The sequence below is a fragment of the Podarcis filfolensis genome (genome assembly GCF_964270895.1).
Source record: "Podarcis filfolensis genome assembly, chromosome: 11".
Taxonomy (NCBI): domain Eukaryota; kingdom Metazoa; phylum Chordata; class Lepidosauria; order Squamata; family Lacertidae; genus Podarcis; species Podarcis filfolensis.
In genome coordinates, this window is record NC_139613.1 from 9,020,606 (window position 1) to 9,040,456 (window position 19,851).

Sequence of the window (19,851 nt, forward strand, 5' to 3'; positions counted from 1 at the left end):
TTCGTAACCGGAAACCGCTCGTAACATGAGGCGCGCTTTTGCTAATGGTGCCTCCCACTGCTGCTGCCGCGCCGCCGGAGCGCGACTTCCGCTCGCATCCTGGGGCAAAGTTTGCAACAAGGGGCATCTACTTCCGGGTTGGCAGAACGCGTAACCTGAAGCATTCGTAAGGGGGACGGTACGTAACACGAGGTACCACTGTATATCACGATGTCTGAAATAAGGATGGAGCTATGTATAGGCATTGGCTGGCTACATGGTTTTCCCCACGTTATTTTTGCTGGCGCCTGCTCTTGTGATTCATGGCCCCTTGCATGAAGCAGAGGAGAGCTGAACCAGCAGAGTTAACGGGGGCTGCAAGAATCGAGAAAAGCATTGGCTAGCTTCACAGGTTTTGCCACATTGCGATTTCTGCATAGCACACACACACACACACGATGGTTCGTGATAGTTGCTTATTGCCTTGACATCTGATGGGAGGGCGTTCCACAGGACAGGCGCCACTACCAAGAAGGCCCTCTGCCTGGTTCCCTGTAACCTCACTTCCTTGGAGCTGGACCTCAGTGTCCGGGCTGAACAATGGGGGTTCTGACCTTATAGTTCTGACTATAAAAGAAGATAACACAGGACTCTATCTCAGTCTTTCAAACTGGGACCACAGATAGTGTTTTTAATGAGCTAGCTAAAGTTAGCTTTGAGTACAGCTGCAGTCCTGTGCACTGTTAATCAGAAGTAAGCTCCATGGCACATGGACTAACTTCTGGGTAAATGTTCATAAGATTGGCATGTATATCCCACAGCAAACAGTGAGATTTGTCAGTTCTAACTAACTAGTTAATTTCAATGGAATTTGGGTTGTAGTCCTAACCCTACTTGCCTGTGTGCAAGTCTCGCTGGATTCGGGCCAGTGGTTTTTTTAAGACGATTGTTTTAGGTTTTGCTGTTACCATATTTATAGCCCACTTTTGGTCTGGAGGGGCTTGGTCTCATCAGGGCAGCATTTTCCATTTAAGAAACAACAATTAGGGTTGGATCCTGCCAGAGTGAAGGAAAGATTTACACATGTGCTTAACGCTGCTTCTTGAAATCGGCAGTTAACTTTGCCTAAACGGTTGTGTTTTGTTGTGTCTTTTGTTATATGAATCTCTGATCAGCGTTCCTAATCTTGTTTCCACTCAGATACGGTCTCCGTTACAGTCCTGGTGTCTTTTCCATCCAAAAGAGATTGTAGCTGTAGCTCATTAAGAAACCTGCTCTTTCAGTAAAGCCGCTGCTACAATTACAGTCTAATAATTTAACACTCAGGAGCACCATAAAGTAAACAAAAAGGGCTTCATTCTTAGTTTTGCAAATGGTCCAGAAAAGCCATTTACTGCCATTACAAAAGTTAGCTCATTTTGGTGCTGTTAGCATGTGCGGGAAGGATGGGACTTGCTTCAAATTGCAATTTCATTTTACAGCTGTACTAACAAAACCCCATAAAAAGTGGGGAATTTGTCCCCATGGTTTCCCTAGGATTTTCCCTCTCCGTAAGGAAATGGGTGGGGGACTCCCCCAACCCAATGAAACCTTGCAACTGTCAAATTAATAGGCCCCCATTGAAGTCTAACATCAGAAATTCATGGTCTATAGAAGCCATTATGGGCCAGATCTCTGTTTCCAAGCCATTCCTGTTAATAACCCCACCTAATTAAAACATCTGTAAAGCCCTGGTAGTTCTAATTTGTGCGTAAAAATTGAAAAACAACCCTGGCCTCTATTAATGGGCTGGCAGAAGTTCAGCCATGAATATGATTATGAATGGTAGGAGTGCTTTAAATTAAGAATCGCTAATTAAGATGCAGCCCGGCTGTAGTTAATTGGATCAGGAGGAGGAAAGTAGCTAGCCATGGTAAGTAACCTAAACAAAAATCCCTTGATATTTTGCAATTTAGAATTCCAGTAAATGATAGCTTGTGGTACCGTTCACCATGTCGCTTTAAAAAACAAACAAACACACATGTTACCATGAAGTGGTTTAAATGCGGTTGGTGATGTTGGTATTGATCAAAAACTTTGTTTAGGTGAACAGCAAACCTTGGCTGCTTTTGGACTCTGGCAAACATGCAAACTCAGTTATTGACCAGCACTGTACTGTTGACACACACACTTATCACTCAGAGCTCAGGAACAACACCTGAGAATTCCCCTGTTCATGGCATCAGTTCAGGAAGGAGGGTGGAACAGGAAGGGAAGAGAGAGGCCAGTCCACTCATGCCTCACTGTTTTTTAACAAGGCTTGGGCTTAGCGTTTATCTCCTTTTCCGTTCAAATGTCATGCCGCAGGACTAACTGAGCTATGCTTTCTGCAAAAGTGCAGAAGGTGCCACGCTAGACAGCAGACAAGGGGGGAGGGGGACATCTATTTGAGCTCTCCCTGCCGTGAAAAGAACAAGAAAACTGGCGTGCCAGGCAAGGTGAAGGCTAGGCTACGACTCTTCTCTATGATTCCTATGCACAGGAAGTTACCCTTCTGGGGAGAGCATTCAGATGTGATCGCTTGGTGCGGTCCAGCAAGGGCTCCCCCAAGCAAGTCTGCTTGGGCTCTGCTGAGGATCCCGCCGGATGTTTCAGCCTTTGGCACGTGATGGCGATGTGCAACTCTTGCAGGCTTCTTCATAGGAGATGTCGGAGGATGTGGTCTACAGCATGGGGAAAGCTCTCGCAAGTTAAGTACGGAGGAGGAGTAATTTTGCCTTCATCACCCTCTCGGTATTTCCCTGTAACAAAAGCAGAGAGAAAACACTCTGTCTCAACACCTGGTTCGCATTGGCATAACACATTCCCGACATCTATGTGTTATAAAGGTAAAGGGACCCCTGGCCATTAGGTCCAGTCGTGACTGACTCTGGGGTTGTGGCGCTCATCTCGCTCTATAGGCCGAGGGAGTCGGCGTTTGTCCGCAGACAGCTTCCGGGTCATGTGGCCAGCATGACTAAACCGCTTCCGGCGAACCAGAGCAGCGCACGGAAACGCCGTTTACCTTCCCGCCACAGCGGTACCTATTTATCTACTTGCACTTTGATGTGCTTTCGAACTGCTAGGTTGGAAGGAGCTGGGACCGAGAAACGGGAGCTCACTCCGTCGCGGGGATTCGAACCGCCGACCTTCTGATCGGCAAGTCCTAGGCTCTGTGGTTTAACCCACAGTGCCACCTGGTTCGCATTGGCATAACACATTCCCAACATCTATGCGTTATAACCATTCCCGACTATGCCCACTCTGTTGGGAAAACGCCCGGGAAGGGTGCCACCTTCCCAAGACACTGAAGCGTCTCTCCAGTGGTCACTCTCTGGCTGGAAATTGCCCTCAGTCCAGAGAGACCAGTAATAAGCGACCCCTACATCCTGAGAGGAGCACACTCATCTTCTGGTATCCCATCACAGAAGAGAGAGACAGTCAGTAGTCTACACACTACTTTATTTACAGACTGTACGCTAAGCTTTAATCCGTCGTGTCTGCTCTCCTGAGCAGCAAGCATAGAAGTACGACTCGACACTCACTTCACTCAGAAGCGAAAGTAACTCTCCAGTTACTGAGAACAAGCAGAGACTTGTCTCATGCTCCCAGACATCACATGATGTCAACAACCATTGTGCTGCTTCTCGCAGCTGGTGAGATATAAAAATCCCAACACACTCAACCTCTTTGCTCTGCAGAACTGGTGGTGTTACAGGTGCCGCAATACTTGCTCTGCACTTGTAAGGAATCCGTCTTTTCTTGTGGCAGCACACACTTTGGAACTCCTTGACTACTGAAATCAGGCAGGCCCCTTTTTTTCAGCAGCTTCTAAAAACAGTTTAGACAAGCCTGCCCAGATATGTAGAATGTTGTCATATGTCTTAATCTGATTTTTAGCTTAATTGTAGGTTTTAATGACCGTATTTTTCGCTCCATAAGACGCACCCGACCATAAGACGCACCTAGTTTTTAGAGGAGGAAAACAAGAAACAAGAAAGCAACGCAAAGCCTCCAGAGCGAAGAGGGAGGAGTGCTCCCGCTGCGCTCAAGAGGCTTTGCGTGGCTATCCCTGAAGCCAGAAGAGCAAGAGGGATCGGTGCACACCGATCCCTCTTGCTCTTCTGGCTTCAGGGATAGCTGCGCAGCCTGCATTCGCTCCATAAGACGCACACACATCTCCCCTTACTTTTTAGGAGGGGAAAAGTGCGTCTTATAGAGCGAAAAATACGGTATTTGTTTGAACGTTTTAAATGGTTCTTTTAACTTTTTTTGGGGGGGGGTCAAACAATTTGAGGTGTCCGGTGGTATATAAATCTTGTGAAATAAATAAATAGCCCATGACACGGATAATAACAAGATAACCTATGACATGCATAAAGGTAAAGGGACCCCTGACCATTAGGTCCAGTCGTGGCCGACTCTGGGGTTGCGGCGCTCATCTCGCTTTATTGGCCGAGGGAGCCGGCGTACAGCTTCTGGGTCATGTGGCCAGCATGACTGAGCCGCTTCTGGCGAACCAGAGCAGCGCATGGAAACGCCGTTTACCTTCCCGCCGGAGCGGTACCTATTTATCTACTTGCACTTTGACATGCTTTTGAACTGCTAGGTTGGCAGGAGCAGGGACCGAGCAACGGGAGCTCACCCCGTCGCATGGATTTCAACTGCCGACCTTCTGATCGGCAAGCCCAAGGCTCTGTGGTTCAACCCACAGCGCCACCCGCGTCCCTATGACATGCTTAGCACCTACCAAAGATGAGTGTCTACACTACATCTCCCCATTTAAAACTTTTACCTTTCTGGAACAGGCTAGATCCTGCACACGCATGCATCCCTCTGGCCTCCACCCAGACAAGCAAGAGGCACGGTGAGATGGTGCTTACCTGTCTTCACCAGTATCCCCAGCATCCCAGCGTTCTGGGCGCCTCCCACGTCATCCCTGCAGTCCTGCCAAGGCAGAGGGGAACAAAAATGTTAGGCCTGCTTGGTTCCTGGACACTCCGCAAGAGGCTCCATCTTGAAGGCGGGTTAACATGCTCAGGCACTCACGTCGCCAATCATGACGGCTTCCTCTGGCGTGCAGCCGGTACCACGCAAGGCTTCCAGGAAGAACGTCTGCTCGGGCTTCCCCACCACGGTGGCCTCCACGTCGGCTGCGTATTCCAGCCCCGTGACGAAAGGTCCAGGGCCAAGAGCGAGCCCGTCTTTCCTCTTGTAATACCTGGCTTTGTGTATAGCTATGAGGGGAGCGCCATCGAGGATCAGTCTTGAGAAAGGAAGGGGTGGGAGGGAAATAAGAACGTAAGTGGAGCCTCCTGGATCAGGCCTATGGCCCACCTAGTCCAGCAACCTGTTCTCACATTGGCCAACGGGATGCCCTGTCATTTTTTTTAGTTAATTTTAATTCTTTTACCAACCACCAAAACACAAGCACTGAAAACAAACCCTGAAACCCCGCAGGTGGCTGATACATTGGGTATACATAATCAATAATAACATATTCAAATAACAACCATATATACAATTCTATATACCTTAACATTCCTCCCTCCACAAGGTTTATTTAACTTTTAACATTTTAATTGCCCCAAATTGTTCAAACCTGCCCAAATAATTCAATATCTTCTCAAACCAATCCTCCTCCTCCTCCTCACTGACCTTAAACCCTTTCATTTTATGTATCTTCACTGTTAGATATTCTAAGGTTATAATATTTTTCCATTTTTCCCTCCATTGGTTCACCCCTAGCTCTTCTGCATTTTCCCAATTACTCGCTATAACCTGTCTGGCTGCAATTACCATCAATTTTACATTCCTCTTTTGTTTCTAACTCGGTGCTACTCGGGCTAATAAGAACCATTAATTTAGATATTTCCACCTTCCTACCCACAATTCCCGATATTTCTATACCAATCTGTTTCCAGAATTCATTAACTAACGGACAATCCAGGATGCCCTGTCATTTGAGAAGGGCAGGGAAAGTTCTTGCCACCTGGTCTGAGAGAGCACTTGGCAAAGTCCTCTCTGGCTGGGCCTCTTCTCTTTATATTATTTATTAGCAAAAATGTCCCGGGAGGGTGCGTTGACTGGGGAAAGCCCTAAGGGCCTGGTGGAGAGGATCTAAGCCTCAGGTTTCCCCATCAATGCCATAACAGATAGCAAAGTCCTTCCCTACTTAGAAGGACAACAGTGTGACTCATTGTGCTCTGAAAGCCCCTGGAGATGCAGGAATTCCACCTGGTACCACCAAGCCCTGTTGTAGTCCTTCTGGTAATAAAAACAACCCTTGGGACAGTATCGTCATAAAGTTATCTGGAGGTGTGCTATGTGACAGGTAGAAACTGGGCTGGTGCCAAATGTTAATTGCCTGTTGGGGGCTAAAGGAAGTCGTTTCTTATAAAGAAACTCTTTGTCACGTCGTTCCGACTTACCGAAATGCTTTGTTCATCGTTTGGTAATTGAAGTGGTCAGGAGCAAGCCCTGTCACCACAGCGTTGGGCTCGCTTGTATCGATCCCTGGAAAAAAAAAGAGGACAGCCAAATAGCTCACCTTACATTGACTTAGTGCGCACCCCGGAAATGATCTCTTTGAGCTTCTGCCTTCTGGAAGAAGATAAAGGTAAAGGGACCCCTGACCATTAGGTCCAGTTGTGGCCGACTCTGGGGTTGCGGCGCTCATCTCGCTTTACTGGCCGAGGGAGCCGGCGTTTGTCCACAGACAGCTTCCAGGTCATGTGGCCAGCATGACTAAGCCGCTTCTGGCGAACCAGAGCAGCGCACGGAAACACCGTTTACCTTCCCGCCAGAGCGGTACCTATTTATCTACTTGCACTTTGACGTGCTTTTGAACTGCTAGGTTGGCAGGAGCAGGGACCGAGCAACAGGAGCTCACCCCGTCGCGGGGATTCGAACCGCCAACCTTCTGATCAGCAAGTCCTAGGCTCTGTGGTTTAACCCACAGGTTATAAAGACTAGGACTAGCCACCTGAGAAACAGTTTCTACCCAAATGCAGTTCTGGTTTTAAACGCAGTATAAGGAGTCTCTATAGGAGTATATTGTATTTTAAAATGGGGTTTGCAGCTTTAAGAACTGGTTGCCTGAGCTTCCTCCTCCCTTTTGTGTCATGTGTTGTAGTTTGCAGACCTGAGGGCAGAGGCTGTTATGGATCTGCAAGCCTCTTTAGCAGAATAGCAGAGGAACAATGCCTTCAATGGACAAGCGTTAGAGATGGCAGCTGTTCAAACTGGGCATGGGGAACATGAGTGGTATCCAACTAACTTGTTCCATCAGCACAAGGGTTTCTGTTTGTGAAATGAAATGCCCCCCACCTCCAGCTGCACACCTCTTAAATCTGTTCTTTTGGGGGGGCCGCCCCAATCCTCTGGAGCAGATGTGGGGAGGGTGCAGGACACATAAAAGGGGAGAAGAAGAAAAGTTCTATTGCAGAAGCTAACGGAAGGAGGACATCGGTTGCTGTTCAAATGGCCCCACAATGCCCTCCCCAACATTATTACAAAACAAAAACGCAGAAACTGAAAAGCAAGCTGGTGTGGATTTCGCTTGCAACTTTCTCTGGGAGCATCTGGGTCCATTAACCAAAGAATGGATTACACTCATCCATCTGCGAGCAATCTTATATGAAGATTATCCAAGAATAATTCCATAGTAGTTACTAACAGGAGCTTAAACATCTTTCAGCGTACTTAAACTACTGAAAACCGGAGTTTAAAAAAACCCCAACCACTAGATATGGAGGGAAGAGCAAGGCAGAAAACCTGCAGAAGTGTGCATCAGAGCTGACCGAAAGCACGGAGGGGAGGGACTTTTGGGGGGGTTGGGCAAGGGCCACATTCCATCTTGGCCAGCTTTCTGGGGGCCACCTGCTGGTGCTGGCAGGGCCAATGCAAGAGGAGGTGTACCCAAGCTGTGCTCTGACACACACTTGTGTTCTGTCCAGGGATGAGTCTGGGAGGGGAAGCATGTAAGCATTTTGTAAGCCTAATTGCCGGGGGGGGGGGGGGCAGGATGTGATCTTGCACATATTGCAGCTGGGCAGGATTAACACTTCCCTCCTTAGCCGCACCCTCCATCCCCCATGCAGCAAATTAAGCTTGCAGTAGGAGATGACCCTTTAATTGGCACCCAAAGGATTGAATGGGGTCACAGGGGGAGGAGCTATGAGCCTATCTGCCAAGACAGGCGCCACAGCTGAAAGCAGATGCATAAGAAACCCCACAGATCTGGAACTTCAGACGGAGTTGAGCTATTGCATTGCCAAACTATGAAGTCCAAATTAAGCTTTAGACAGGCAGCAAAAGCAGGAGAAAAAGAAGAAGAAACCCTCAATTAAGCTTTAAATAAAGCAAACAAACAATATAAGCCATCTCGTCATGGACATAGAGGGTTTATGGGTCGTACGGATTTCACTGAACGATGCAAACGGTCCATTAAGCGATCAGAATATAGTATACGTGTTTTCTGTGCTCTACTTTAATTAAAGTCTGCAGTATAGAAAGCTAATTCTGCTCGAGTCTTGTAATGGTCTGCTGCAACTCCTAAAGCGACTGTGCATCTCTCGCAGGACACACAGAAGACTCTCCCAGTGAAACAAGGGCTTCTCTGGGCAAGTCCGCGCGGTTCCTGGCAATCAACACACAACCACTCGGGGAATGTCATGGACTGGCTGGATGCAGAGGGGGCACCAGCCGGGGAACCCCCAGGGGAAGAAGGCTCAGAGCCTGGGGTGTGGTGGTGGAACGGTGATGGACGGTCAGAGGGAGAAGAGGGAGAAGACTGAAGAAGTGACACCAGGGGTCAGCAACCTTTTTCAGCAGGGGGTTGGTCTACTGTCCCTCAGACCTTGTAGTGGGCCGGACTATATTTTGAAAAATAATAATGAACAAATTCCTATGCCCCACAAATAATCCAGAGATGCATTTTAAATAAAAGCACACATTCTACTCATGTCAAAACACCAGGCAGGCCCCACAAATAACCCAGAGATGCATTTTAAATAAAAGGACACATTCTACTCATGTCAAAACACACTGGTTCCCAGACTGTCTGCGGGCCGGATTTAGAAGGTGATTGAGCCAGATCTGGCCCCTGGGCCTTAGTTTGCCTACCCATGAGTGACAGGGTTTAGTGAGCAGGAAGCAGCTGTGGCAGAGAGCAGTTCAGAATCGGAGGCAGGAGTGAAGGCAGGAGAGGAGGGGGCCAAGAGGCAGATATCAGGCAGACTGCTGAAGACATCAGGGAGTCTCCCCTTCCTGCTGCAATGAGTTCCCTTCCCCCTGGTCTCCTAGAACCCGCAGAGAAATAAAACAGGCAGAGCCGAGGTGGTTGTGCGCAGACACAGCCTGCAACTATGTGGGAAAGACCCTGGAGAGGAGCAGTCCTATGGGGAAGGCAGGGACCTTCAGTCCTCGCATCGGTTTCATCAGGATGAGGCCTCCTAGAAAGGGTTGCTGAGACCACTAGGCTTGAGCCCTGGTTTGTTTCCTTGAATAAAGAGCTAAGTTCACTGGCCTCAGTCAATAGATCCTACTGTTCACGTATCAGGGATGAGGGACGCTATTCAGTCTGAGGGCCGCATTTCATTCTGGGAAACATTTCAGGGGCCACATGCCAGGCGTGGGCGGGGCCAGAGACAAAAGTGGGTGGACAACAAATGTATAAACTTTACCTTTATCCAACAGGATCACAATCACACCATACCGTGGATGCATTATAATGCCACTTTACTTTAAGTTTGTCAAAGTGTTAAGGGTGCTGACCTCACAGAGCTACGGTACCCAGGTCCCTTAGCAAACTACAGTTCCCAGCAAATTGGCGCCAGGACACTATACCTTTGAAATCGTGCAGTGCGTTGTCTTCGACAAGCAGCAGGGGCCTGACTTGCTTCTGCTCCAAGAGATTTCTGGCTGCCGTCAGAGACGTGAAGATCTCATCTTCCTTGATGTCAAACTCGAGTTTCCTCAGCCTCTCCAGCAAATCTCGCTTGCACTCCTTTGTCGTATTGGTCACAAACCGGATGGAAACAGGAGCACTGCGCAGCCTTGACCCATGAAAAACAGGGTAAGCAGTTTAGGACGCTGCCATTTTCGGAAACCACGGCAAAAACATGTTTTTGTTCTCGCATTCATGGAACAGCTTCATCAGAAGATAACATGAGCGCATTATCACAAGAGGGGTACCAAGTGGAAGTGCCAAGAAGATTACTCCTGGATCTTTGGAGTTTAACAGAAAGAGAAATCCCACCTGAGACCAATCTCTATGGCTTTTGATCACTCAAGCTTGAATCCAATGTCCAAGTGTAATGGGGGGTGGGACAGGAGGGAAAGTTTGGTTTCACACATATGACATTCTAATGTTGTCAGGTGCATGCCAGGGACTGGCAAGACACTGCAGAGTGTGCACCAGGAAAAGTGAGGGCTGGATTCTGGTTCGGGAGAGGGAGGCAGTGGTTTATGGGGAATTTTACCAGCCAGGAAGCAAGAGTCGGAGGCTGGAAGATGGGGCGCAGGATGGGTAGGAAGAAGAGGCAGGTCAGGCTGGGTGCTTCGCCACCCTCTCCTGCACCACTGTCTCCCAGAACCAGGAAGGGACTGAAAAGGGAAGAGCAGAGGCAGCTTGCATGCAGAGGCATAGTCTCCAGCGTGCATGCATGCAGCTCTTAGGGGAAGGCACATGAACTGGTGGTGGAGGAGTGGTCCCCTGCTGCTGCAACTGCTCTATAGGGTGCAGACCTGGGGATAGCCGCCTAAATACAAGACTGTATTTGGAGCTGTAGAAACAACTGTGTGGTGTAGTGGTTGAGAGTAGTGGACTCATAATCTGGTGAACTGGGTTCGCTTCCCCGCTCCTCCACATGCAGCTGCTGGGTGACCTTGGGCTAGTCACACTTCTCTGAAGTCTCTCAGCCCCACTCACCTCACAGAGTGTTTGTTGTGGGGGAGGAAGGGAAAGGAGAACGTGAGCCGCTTTGAGACTACTCAGGGTAGTGAAATCAGCCCTGAGCGCTCACTGGAAGGACAGATTCTGAAGCTGAGGCTCCCAAGACTTTGGCCACCTCGTGAGAAGAGAAGACTCCTTGGAAAAGACCCTGATGTTGGAAAAGAACTTTTCCTTGCCCAATAAGCAGCCTTTGTGAAAACGGCCTTTTTACACGTTTGTTTTCTGTTCTTTTCGGGGTGCCTGGAAGGGATAACTTGCCTTTTAAGAGCTTCCTTGGCTCCTGGAACAGCCGAGTCTTCAATATGAAGCGTTCCACTGAGATCCACCAGGACTGCCTTTAGCGCACGCCGGGCTGCCATCCTTCACGCTGCCAGGAGAGGGAAGGAAGATTAAACAACCAAAGAGTTAGATAACAATGGACAATTAAAAAGGCACTCTGTTATATGCTCCATTTGTGCCAAGCCTAGTAATGCTTAGAGAGCATTACCCAGCATGTTCAACGAGCCCCTTTGGACAGGGAAGTAAGAGGCAACATTAAATATATATATACATAATTGATAGAACAAGCATTTTCTCCCATTCGCTGCCCACACAGAAACCACCTTTTTCAACTTTTAAATTCCACAAGCATACTCGCACCAGAGAGAAGCGGCACGTCTAGCTTGGATTTAAAAGTACAGGCTATCTTATCTCAAGTCTTTTGAGTTTTTATATTTTTACCTGCTGCATGGAACAGAGGTGCGGTGCCAACTGCAGCAGCGTGACACAATTAAAAAGCAATTAAGCTCGTGCCTCCCTCCTTTCACTGGAAGAATTTTGCAAAGCATTCCAAGCCAAATATTGTTCTGTTTCCGTAGGTGGAGCGTCAGATGCACAGATGGGGAAGAGAGAGCCACGCGATGCGACAGGACCAGCAATAGGGCCCAAGAGTCCAATCTGAACACAGCAGGTGTTGGACAGAAGGCTGTCCGTATCTTGCTTCAGGGAATGCAAAGTGCCCATATTAGGAACTGTCCCCAAAGCACAGGAAATCGGGGGGGGGGGGGGGAGATGCCTTTTATCTGTGCAACTGCGGGGCTGTTTCAGATGGGTGCATCATGCTCAATGTGGATGTTTCACACTTTAGAATGTACCCTATTTTTCACTCTATAGGATGCAGTTTTCCCCCTTCAAAAATGAAGGGGAAATGTGTTTGCGTCCTATGGAGCGAATGCAGGGTCCTTGGCTTCAGCGATAGCAACGCGTAGCCTCCGAAGTGCAGTGGGAGTGCTCCCTCCGTGCTCCGGAGGCTTCGCGTTGCTTTCGCTGAAGCCTGGAGAGCGAGAGGCGTCGGTGTGCACTGACCCCTCTCACTCTCCAGGCTTCAGGCAGCTATCCGCAAGCCTTAGGAGTGCGCCCCCAGCCCCGCAAGCTCCGGGAGCGGCGGCAAGGTTGCGCGCAGCCTGGACCTGTTCTGGGGGCTGGGGTCGGGGGAAGCTTGGGCTTCCCCCGCCCCAGCCCCGCGGCTAAAAACAAAGCCAAGACAGCGAGCGGGATCCATCCTGCTCGCTGTCTTGGCTTCTGCCAAAGCCGTGCGCAGCCTCTCCCAGCTGGAGAGGTTGCGCGCAGCTAAAGAGGAAGCCAAGACAGCCAGCGGGATGGATCCCGCTCACTGTCTTGGCTTCTTTGCTCTTTGGAGCTGGGGGGGGGGGAATAATTTTTTTCTTTATTCCCCCCCCCCCTAAAAACTAGGTGCGCCCTATAGTCCAGTGCACCCTATGGAGCGAAAAAGACGGTAAGCAGAGAGTGCTGGATCAGGCCAATGGCCCATCTAGTCCGGCATCTTGTTCTCACAGCGGCCAGCCCAATGCTTCTGGGAAACCAGCAAGCAGAACATAACACAAGAGCCCTCTCCCCTCCTGTGGTTTGTGGTGGCTGCTATGCAGAAGCATTGCTTCCTCCAGATGTGGAGACCAAGCACAGCCATCATGGCTAGAAGCCAGTGATAGACTTCTCCTCCTCAAGGAACCACTTCCATGTAGCAAAACCTACAATATAATGATGCAACCCATCACTTGAGCCTGCCGGCTATTTCTTAATCGCAGGGGTTGTGGATTCGAGCCCTACGTTGAGCAAAAGGTTCCTGCATTGCTGGGGGTTAGACCAGATCAGGCATAGGCAAACTCCGGCCCTCCAGATGTTTGGGACTACAATTCCCATCACCCCTAGCTAACAGGACCAGTGGTCAGGGATGATGGGAATTGTAGTCCCCAACATCTGGAGGGCCGGAGTTTGCCTATGCCTGGACTAGATGAACCTTGTGTTCCCTTGCCTATTCTCTATTCGTCTGGACACTTCTAACGAGATCATAAGTGCATTTTGCATGGTGGTTCCTGAGACAAAGGAGCAGGTTCGCATCAATGTCTGGATACAACCGTTTTGAATCAAGATGGCAGACTGAACCTTTCAAAACCGCACCCATTTTTCGGTTTCTTGCAAATTGCTAAGCTGCAGTAGGTGTGAAGTGGCTAGTCATTTATGCGCATTTATGGCCCTACCCTAAACATGTGGCTTCAGGAGCTCAACACAAGAAGTAAACTATGTGTAACATACTCATTACTGGACCAAAAATTAAACTAAATCAACAGCAGTCAGAAACAGCAATGGCAACGCACTGGGGAGGTGGGGGGAATATTCTGATCTCATCCTCCACTCGCAAAGGCCTCTGGGAAAAGGGCACAATTCGGAAGGGAGGTCATTCCACAACGTGGGGGCCACCGTAGAGAAGGACTGCCACCCAGCAAAATATGCAGGATCCTGATGGTGATAAAGGAGCTGAGAATCGTAGGATGCTCTGCTACATGGTGGAAATGATCAGAGGCTCTGAGAGATCTGCATTGGCTCCCAGTACGTTTCCGAGCACAATTCAAAGTGTTGGTGCTGACCTTTAAAGCCCTAAACGGCCTCGGTCTAGTATACCTGAAGGAGCGTCTCCACCCCCATCGTTCAGCCCGGACACTGAGATCCAGCTCCGAGGGCCTTCTGGCGGTTCCCTCATTGCGAGAAGTGAGGTTACAGGGAACCAGACAGAGGGCCTTCTCAGTGGTGGCGCCTGCCCTGTGGAACACCCTCCCTTCAGATGTGAAGGAAATAAGCAGCTATCCTATCTTTAAAAGACATCTGAAGGCAGCCCTGTTCAGGGAAGTTTTCAATATTTAATGCTGTACTGTTTTTAACATTTGATTGGGAGCCGCCCAGAGTGGCTGGGGAAACTCAGCCAGATGGGCGGGGTATAAATAATAATTTATTATTATTATTATTATTATTATTATTATTATTATTAATAACCCAATACAAGCTGTCGATAATGGCACCTCTAGGAAAAAGAAATCTTTGGCTTCCTCCTACAGCTGCATGCAGGGGAGCACTATTAGAATGAAGAAACAGCTCTTTAGGGCAAATGACAGAATGGTTCCTCTAATCACAGGGGAATCAATGAGGCTCCTCTGGTATTACATTCTATTACACTTTTGTTCCGTCCTTCCTTCCAAGAGTAAGTGCAGATGGTGGTATCTTATCCTCACACCAAGGTCATCTAGAAAGCTTTATGGCCAACACCCTAACCACTACACCAGACTGCTCACCCCCCCCTTTCTCAACAGCCCAAAGGAACAAGCTTTGGGATTTCTTTTTCCAGACTGCAAACTCCGTGACCAGCACGGACTAGCCTTCGGGAATTTTAAACATTTATCAGCACTTTCCTATCGAGCAGTTTTGAGATCACCAGGTGCCATCGCAGGTTTTTATCTAATCGGAAAAGAAGAGCACTCCTCTTTCCCAGAGATAAAGCGAGCCACTAAAAGGTGTTTCAAGGTACATACCTGCAGAGTCTGCTTTTTATCACCTGCAAAAGAGCTCTTTTTATCGAAGAAATATAAACTTATCTGCAGGTGGACCAAGGTTACACATCTGCTGTACAAAAAAGAGAAAAGCTGATTAAGTTTAAGGATTATACATAGAATCACAGAATTGTAGAGTTAGAAAGGATCCTGAGGATCATCTAGTCCAGCCCCCTTGCAATGCAGGAATCTCAACTAAAGCATCCATGACAGATGTCAAGGTTTTGACATTTAAAACCCTTTGTGGCTTAGGGCCCTCGTATTTATGGGACCACTTCTCCTGGTATGCCCCGCAGAGGACCTTAAGGTCCATGAATAATCATACAGGTCCCAGGCCCTAAGGAAGTCAGATTATCCTCCACCAGGGCCAGGGCCTTCTCAGTGATGGCTCCGACCTGGTGGAATGCTCTGCCCCATGAGACCAAGGCCCTGCAGGATTTAACTTCCTTCCGCAAGGCCTGTAAGACAGAGCTATTCTGCCTGTCTTTCAATTTGAACTTAGCCTGATCTTTCATTCCCCTTCCTTCCCTCCCTCTCCCCTTTTTATGAAGACTGCCCACTCTGGGATCCCACAGCTAATTCTCCCCTGGTCTCCTCGCTGGCCCAAATAGGACTAATTTAGCCAGCTAGCCCTGGTGATCATCTAATGTTTATTGGATGTATCTTCCACCTAAATTGATTTTTTAATTCTGAATTTATTGTTATTCACGTTTTATACTTCATTTTATGCTGTTTTTTGTTGCATCAATTAAGTGTTTTAAATTTGTTGTTAGCCACCTTGAGCCTGGATTTCTGAACCGGGAAGGGCTGGGTATAAATAAAAATTATTATTATTATTATTATTATTATTATTATTATTATTATTATGTCCACTCAACCTCTGCTTAAAAACATCCAGTGAAGGAGAGTCCACCACCTTCTGAGGAAGTCCATTCCACTGTCAAGCAGCTGCCAGAATAAATTAGAATTTCTTTTTAGTGTCATTGGTTTGTCATGGGAGTAAGGTCAGAGGTTTCAGTCTTGCAAATGTCATACTTCAGAATCCGCTCCTTGTTGCAGAAGTGTCTCACCAACCCGCAATCGTGATAAAGTCAAGGCTGTGAGTGATTAGTTCCACCACAACACCACCCACCCACATACACAAAACAGCCCAAACTCTGCAGTGAAACAACCTATGTTTTGCACCAGGCTGATCGCCGAAGAATTGAGGCTTTTGAATTATGGTGCTGGAGGAGACTCTTGAGAGTCCCATGGGCTGCAAGAAGATCAAACCTATCCATTCTGAAGGAAATCAGCCCTGAGTGCTCACTGGAAGGACAGATCCTGAAGCTGAGGCTCCAAGACTTTGGCCACCTCATGAAAAGAGAAGACTCCCTGGAAAAGACGCTGATGTTGGGAAAGATGGAGGGCACAAGGAGAAGGGGACGGCAGAGGAAGAGATGGTTGGACAGTGTTCTCGAAGCGACCAGCATGAGTTTGACCAAACTGCGGGAGGCAGTGGAAGACAGGAGTGCCTGGCGTGCTCTGGTCCATGGGGTCACGAAGAGTCGGACGCGACTAAACGACTAAACAACAACAACAACTCTGTAGCAAATAAGGAAAATTGGTGTGACATTGGCTACCTTAGCAACTGAAAGAGGCAATCATACACACCCATGCAGAGAAAAATCAGAAAATGCCCCACTCCCAGCACAGCTTGGAAGGAGAAGCCAGAACAGCGACTCTTCCAGAGGTACAGCAGGCAGCCTCCTCTCACAAAGGCAGCTCTAGGCTCACAAGAGACTTTAATTCAAGGTGATTTAGGGCATTTATTGTCCACCACCAGCCCCACCTTCGGGGAAAAAACGCTCCTCACCTGGCGTGCCTCACACCCACGTCTCAAAGTGAGGAAATCAGCGAGAGAAGAGGGGAGTTTACCAACGTTTTAACGTCTCCCTCCCTCTCTCATGAGATGGACCTGTCCTTCCAGCTAAGAGGACCGCATCGCGGGTTGGTCCATTGCCAGCCGAGAGGGTGAGTTTTTGCCCTCCCCCTTTTGCTTCACAGTTGGTACCGCCCTCGCCCTTAGTCGCCACGGGAGTTGGGCCGTACCATGCGGCAAACGGGGAGAGGGGTTCACAGCTCCCTCCCTGTGTTCGAAAGACCTGACGCCACAGCGACGCGGCTCAGCCGCAAGAGGTGGAGAAGGGCGGGGCTTGAAAAACGGAAGATCTCTCTGCGTAAGGACCCAGAAAGGACCCGGCAGGTGGCTAAAACGAACGCCTGCGGGCCTTTGTTTCGTTTCAGTTCCGCACTTCCCTAACATATTTTCCTGAAACACACAGTTAATGTCTCCCCACTAGACGCTCCCGCTTTTAACATTTCGGTCAGATTTTGACATTAGCAAACAGGCACTCTGATAGTCACCCTTTGCCCTTTTTTTTGCGGTGTCTTGCAAGCGGATGGAACAGAGCCAGTCTGCAGAAACTGGCTTAATGTAATGAACTTGGGAGAGTCCAGCATGTCAGAAAGCACTGGATCGGGGCGGCGAAAGATAAAGGACCAAGCAGCAAATGAGGATGAAGGCTATAGCCACCTTTCTAGTTCAGCAGAAAATGCGTTCCTGTTGAACTTCTGCCCGTCTTTGTGGCAATCCAGATTTCCCGAAGGGGAAAGTGGGATGCTGCACTTTTTAACACTCGCAGAGACTAGCCAAAACGTATAAAGGGTACAGAAAGTCTGTGCTTTGTATTGGATCACCTTAACACCCAGGAGCAGTTCACCTTAGGCAGTACAAGAGAAGTGGGAATTAAGGTTCACCTGTTGAACTTTTGCTTACCATTCAGCTGCTAAAAGCACAGCACTGTGTGGGTGCGTGGAGCAAATGCCAGCGCCCAAAGCTTTATTGCAGAGAGCAAATGTGAGTGGCTTTCAAAGTTTACCTCCTCCCTATCTTGCTTCCTCCCCCAAACAGTATTTCCAAAAGCTGCATACTTGCAAGCAAGAGATTGCTTCTCACAAACTAAACTTTTTATTTATTTCCGAAAAAGTACCATGGTCCAGGATCTATACTCTTTACAAAATAGGCAGATCCTCCTAAGAAGCCTCTATTGATGTAATATGGATAAATATTTAATGAAGGGTGTGTGCACAAGATTCAGCGCATAGATTGAGTCCATACACCTCAACTATCACTATTGGTTATTTTAGTAATAGGGACACACATCTTGTTTTTATATTCGTGGCATGCTATTCATCAGTAGAAAGGTTGCCATCAGTCTTGTCTTACAATGTTATTTTGACATGTATTTCAGCAGTTATGAGCTGTTATCAAGCTATTTCGAAGTGTGTAAAGCTGAGCTAGGACTCGCATCCCAGCTTTGTTTCAGAGCTCCACCCACTTTTAGCCCCAGCCACCCACTTTCAGTCCTGAAAGATTACCAAAGGGGCAGCCCCTGATGGAAAGAGGTTATCCACATCTGGTCTTTAGGATTGCTGACATAGACCAATTTAAGAGGAAATGTGATGATTTGTGCAGCTTCTTGTGCAGCAGAAATAGCTCTTTCTCGTGTCCTGCCGTCTTCCACAAATGAGAATTGTTTCTGACTGCCATCTCCCTTCAACTTTCCCCAATGTGGAAAGCTGTGCCGTTTATATCGCACAACTCAATTTCATTTTTCAGACTTACTATGGAGTTCCAAAGCAGCTCACATCACAAAAAGAGAAAGACAACAGCCCATATGACATGCTTAAAATAATGGAAAATCAAATACTGTACTTAAAATTGGGGGGGCGGGCGGTTGTAATCCAGCCAAAATTGAACAGTTATGTCCCTTTAATTTCAGGGGCAGATTTTTTATGATTTTAACCCTCCCATTTAAATAAATGGATTTTAATGTGCCATAACTTTTGCTTGATCATGCCCTCAAAGAATCTGCAGTTCTGAAACTAACTAAGATGTGGTAGAATTTGTTTTTCCATATTGTTAAGCTTATTGATTTGCATGCATCTACCATTGACGATTGAACTATATATGTAGTTCTGCCTCCCCAGGACCAACCAATCCCTTTCTTCCTATGCACTGTACTAATTCTGGAGTTACTTCCTTTGGCAACAACCTTCACTGCATCTTTCGAATGGGCAAGAGCTGGTGGAATCCCATCATACATATTGTGACTAATTGGAAAACACTCAGATTTCAGGAAATGTATCTGTAACAATGAATGGACAGATTCCCTATTAGCGTAAATACCAATTGCCAGTTGGGTTTTAAGGTCACCAGGGTTATTTTTGTGTAAACATGCAGAGGATTGCTAAAAGCACTCAGATGTTAAAAAGAAGAAATTATTTCATTTTGCTCACCAGTTTCCCTTGCTTGTCTGCCTCCCACCCTCCAATGTAGATGATCTGATCACAGTCCCATTTTCTCTTGGATTATCTTCCAATTAAAAGAGAGACAAACAAAAACCTGATTCAGAGTCTTAAATATATGAATCAGGAAAATAGTGCATTTTACTGGGCACATTTCTATGGTGTGAATTTTAAGTAATATCTGCTTTGAACAGAATTTAATCTCAAACAACCCCTGAAGAGGATTTCTGTTTACATTTTTTCTTAAAAAAAGGAAGTGCAGCCACATTTTTTCAAAAAAAGATTCTTTCCCCCAATATTTAAAAATTCTTTCAGATTACACACAGTATCCACAACTATTTACAATGAAAATCTTGGGAAAGGATAAAGATCCACTGTAAAACATACTAATAAACTGTACTTGCCAAATGAAGTTTTACATGTTTCCATTTCTAGGTCTTATTCTTCTAAGTTTGGCTATATAGCAGTTGCAACATGTCACCAGATTTCGAACTGTTAAGCTTAAAATGTCACTGCTGTGTAAAGATATAAATCATATACTACTGATCAACTATCAAAAGTCTATTTAAAAACCTCTAATATGTGCCAGTAACAATATTTCCATTTCTGTGACATTCATATAGTCCATGGGCCATATTTGACCTAGTGATCTGCAAAGTCTACATCATT

The 19,851-nt window shown here is 47.4% G+C and overlaps 1 protein-coding gene across 6 annotated transcripts; it reads right to left on the minus strand.

Annotated features, from left to right (window-relative positions):
- Window positions 1-1,313: 1,313 nt before the first annotated feature.
- On the minus strand, window positions 1,314-19,801 carry HDHD2 (haloacid dehalogenase like hydrolase domain containing 2). 6 transcript variants are annotated; one of them, XM_083575911.1, is made up of 9 exons: window positions 16,688-17,014; window positions 15,711-15,780; window positions 14,815-14,902; window positions 11,213-11,321; window positions 9,847-10,055; window positions 6,429-6,513; window positions 5,047-5,263; window positions 4,881-4,944; window positions 1,314-2,759 (listed from the first exon to the last, which is right to left on the minus strand). In XM_083575911.1, exons 4-9 carry the CDS (start codon window positions 11,311-11,313, stop codon window positions 2,656-2,658), a joined length of 780 nt encoding a protein of 259 aa, XP_083432037.1. In that variant the 5' UTR covers window positions 11,314-11,321; window positions 14,815-14,902; window positions 15,711-15,780; window positions 16,688-17,014; the 3' UTR covers window positions 1,314-2,655. The 6 variants fall into 6 exon arrangements, with proteins under 6 accessions (XP_083432037.1, XP_083432038.1, XP_083432036.1 ...); XM_083575912.1 differs by lacking the exons at window positions 15,711-15,780; window positions 16,688-17,014 and adding an exon at window positions 19,174-19,801; XM_083575910.1 differs by lacking the exons at window positions 15,711-15,780; window positions 16,688-17,014 and adding an exon at window positions 19,174-19,801 and having other exon boundaries at window positions 14,815-14,905.
- Window positions 19,802-19,851: the final 50 nt, after the last annotated feature.

What these genes read in the sequence shown, in the direction of transcription:
- HDHD2 (XM_083575912.1), bottom strand. Translation starts at nt 11,313, where the DNA reads ATGGCAGCCCGGCGTGCGCTAAAGGCAGTCCTGGTGGATCTCAGTGGA. An exon ending in CGCACTGCACGATTTCAAAG is followed by an intron (nt 6,514 to 9,846) that starts GTATAGTGTCCT and finishes TTTTTTTTCCAG; the next exon opens with GGATCGATACAAGCGAGCCC. An exon ending in GGGGATACTGGTGAAGACAG is followed by an intron (nt 2,760 to 4,880) that starts GTAAGCACCATC and finishes CTTTTGTTACAG; the next exon opens with GGAAATACCGAGAGGGTGAT.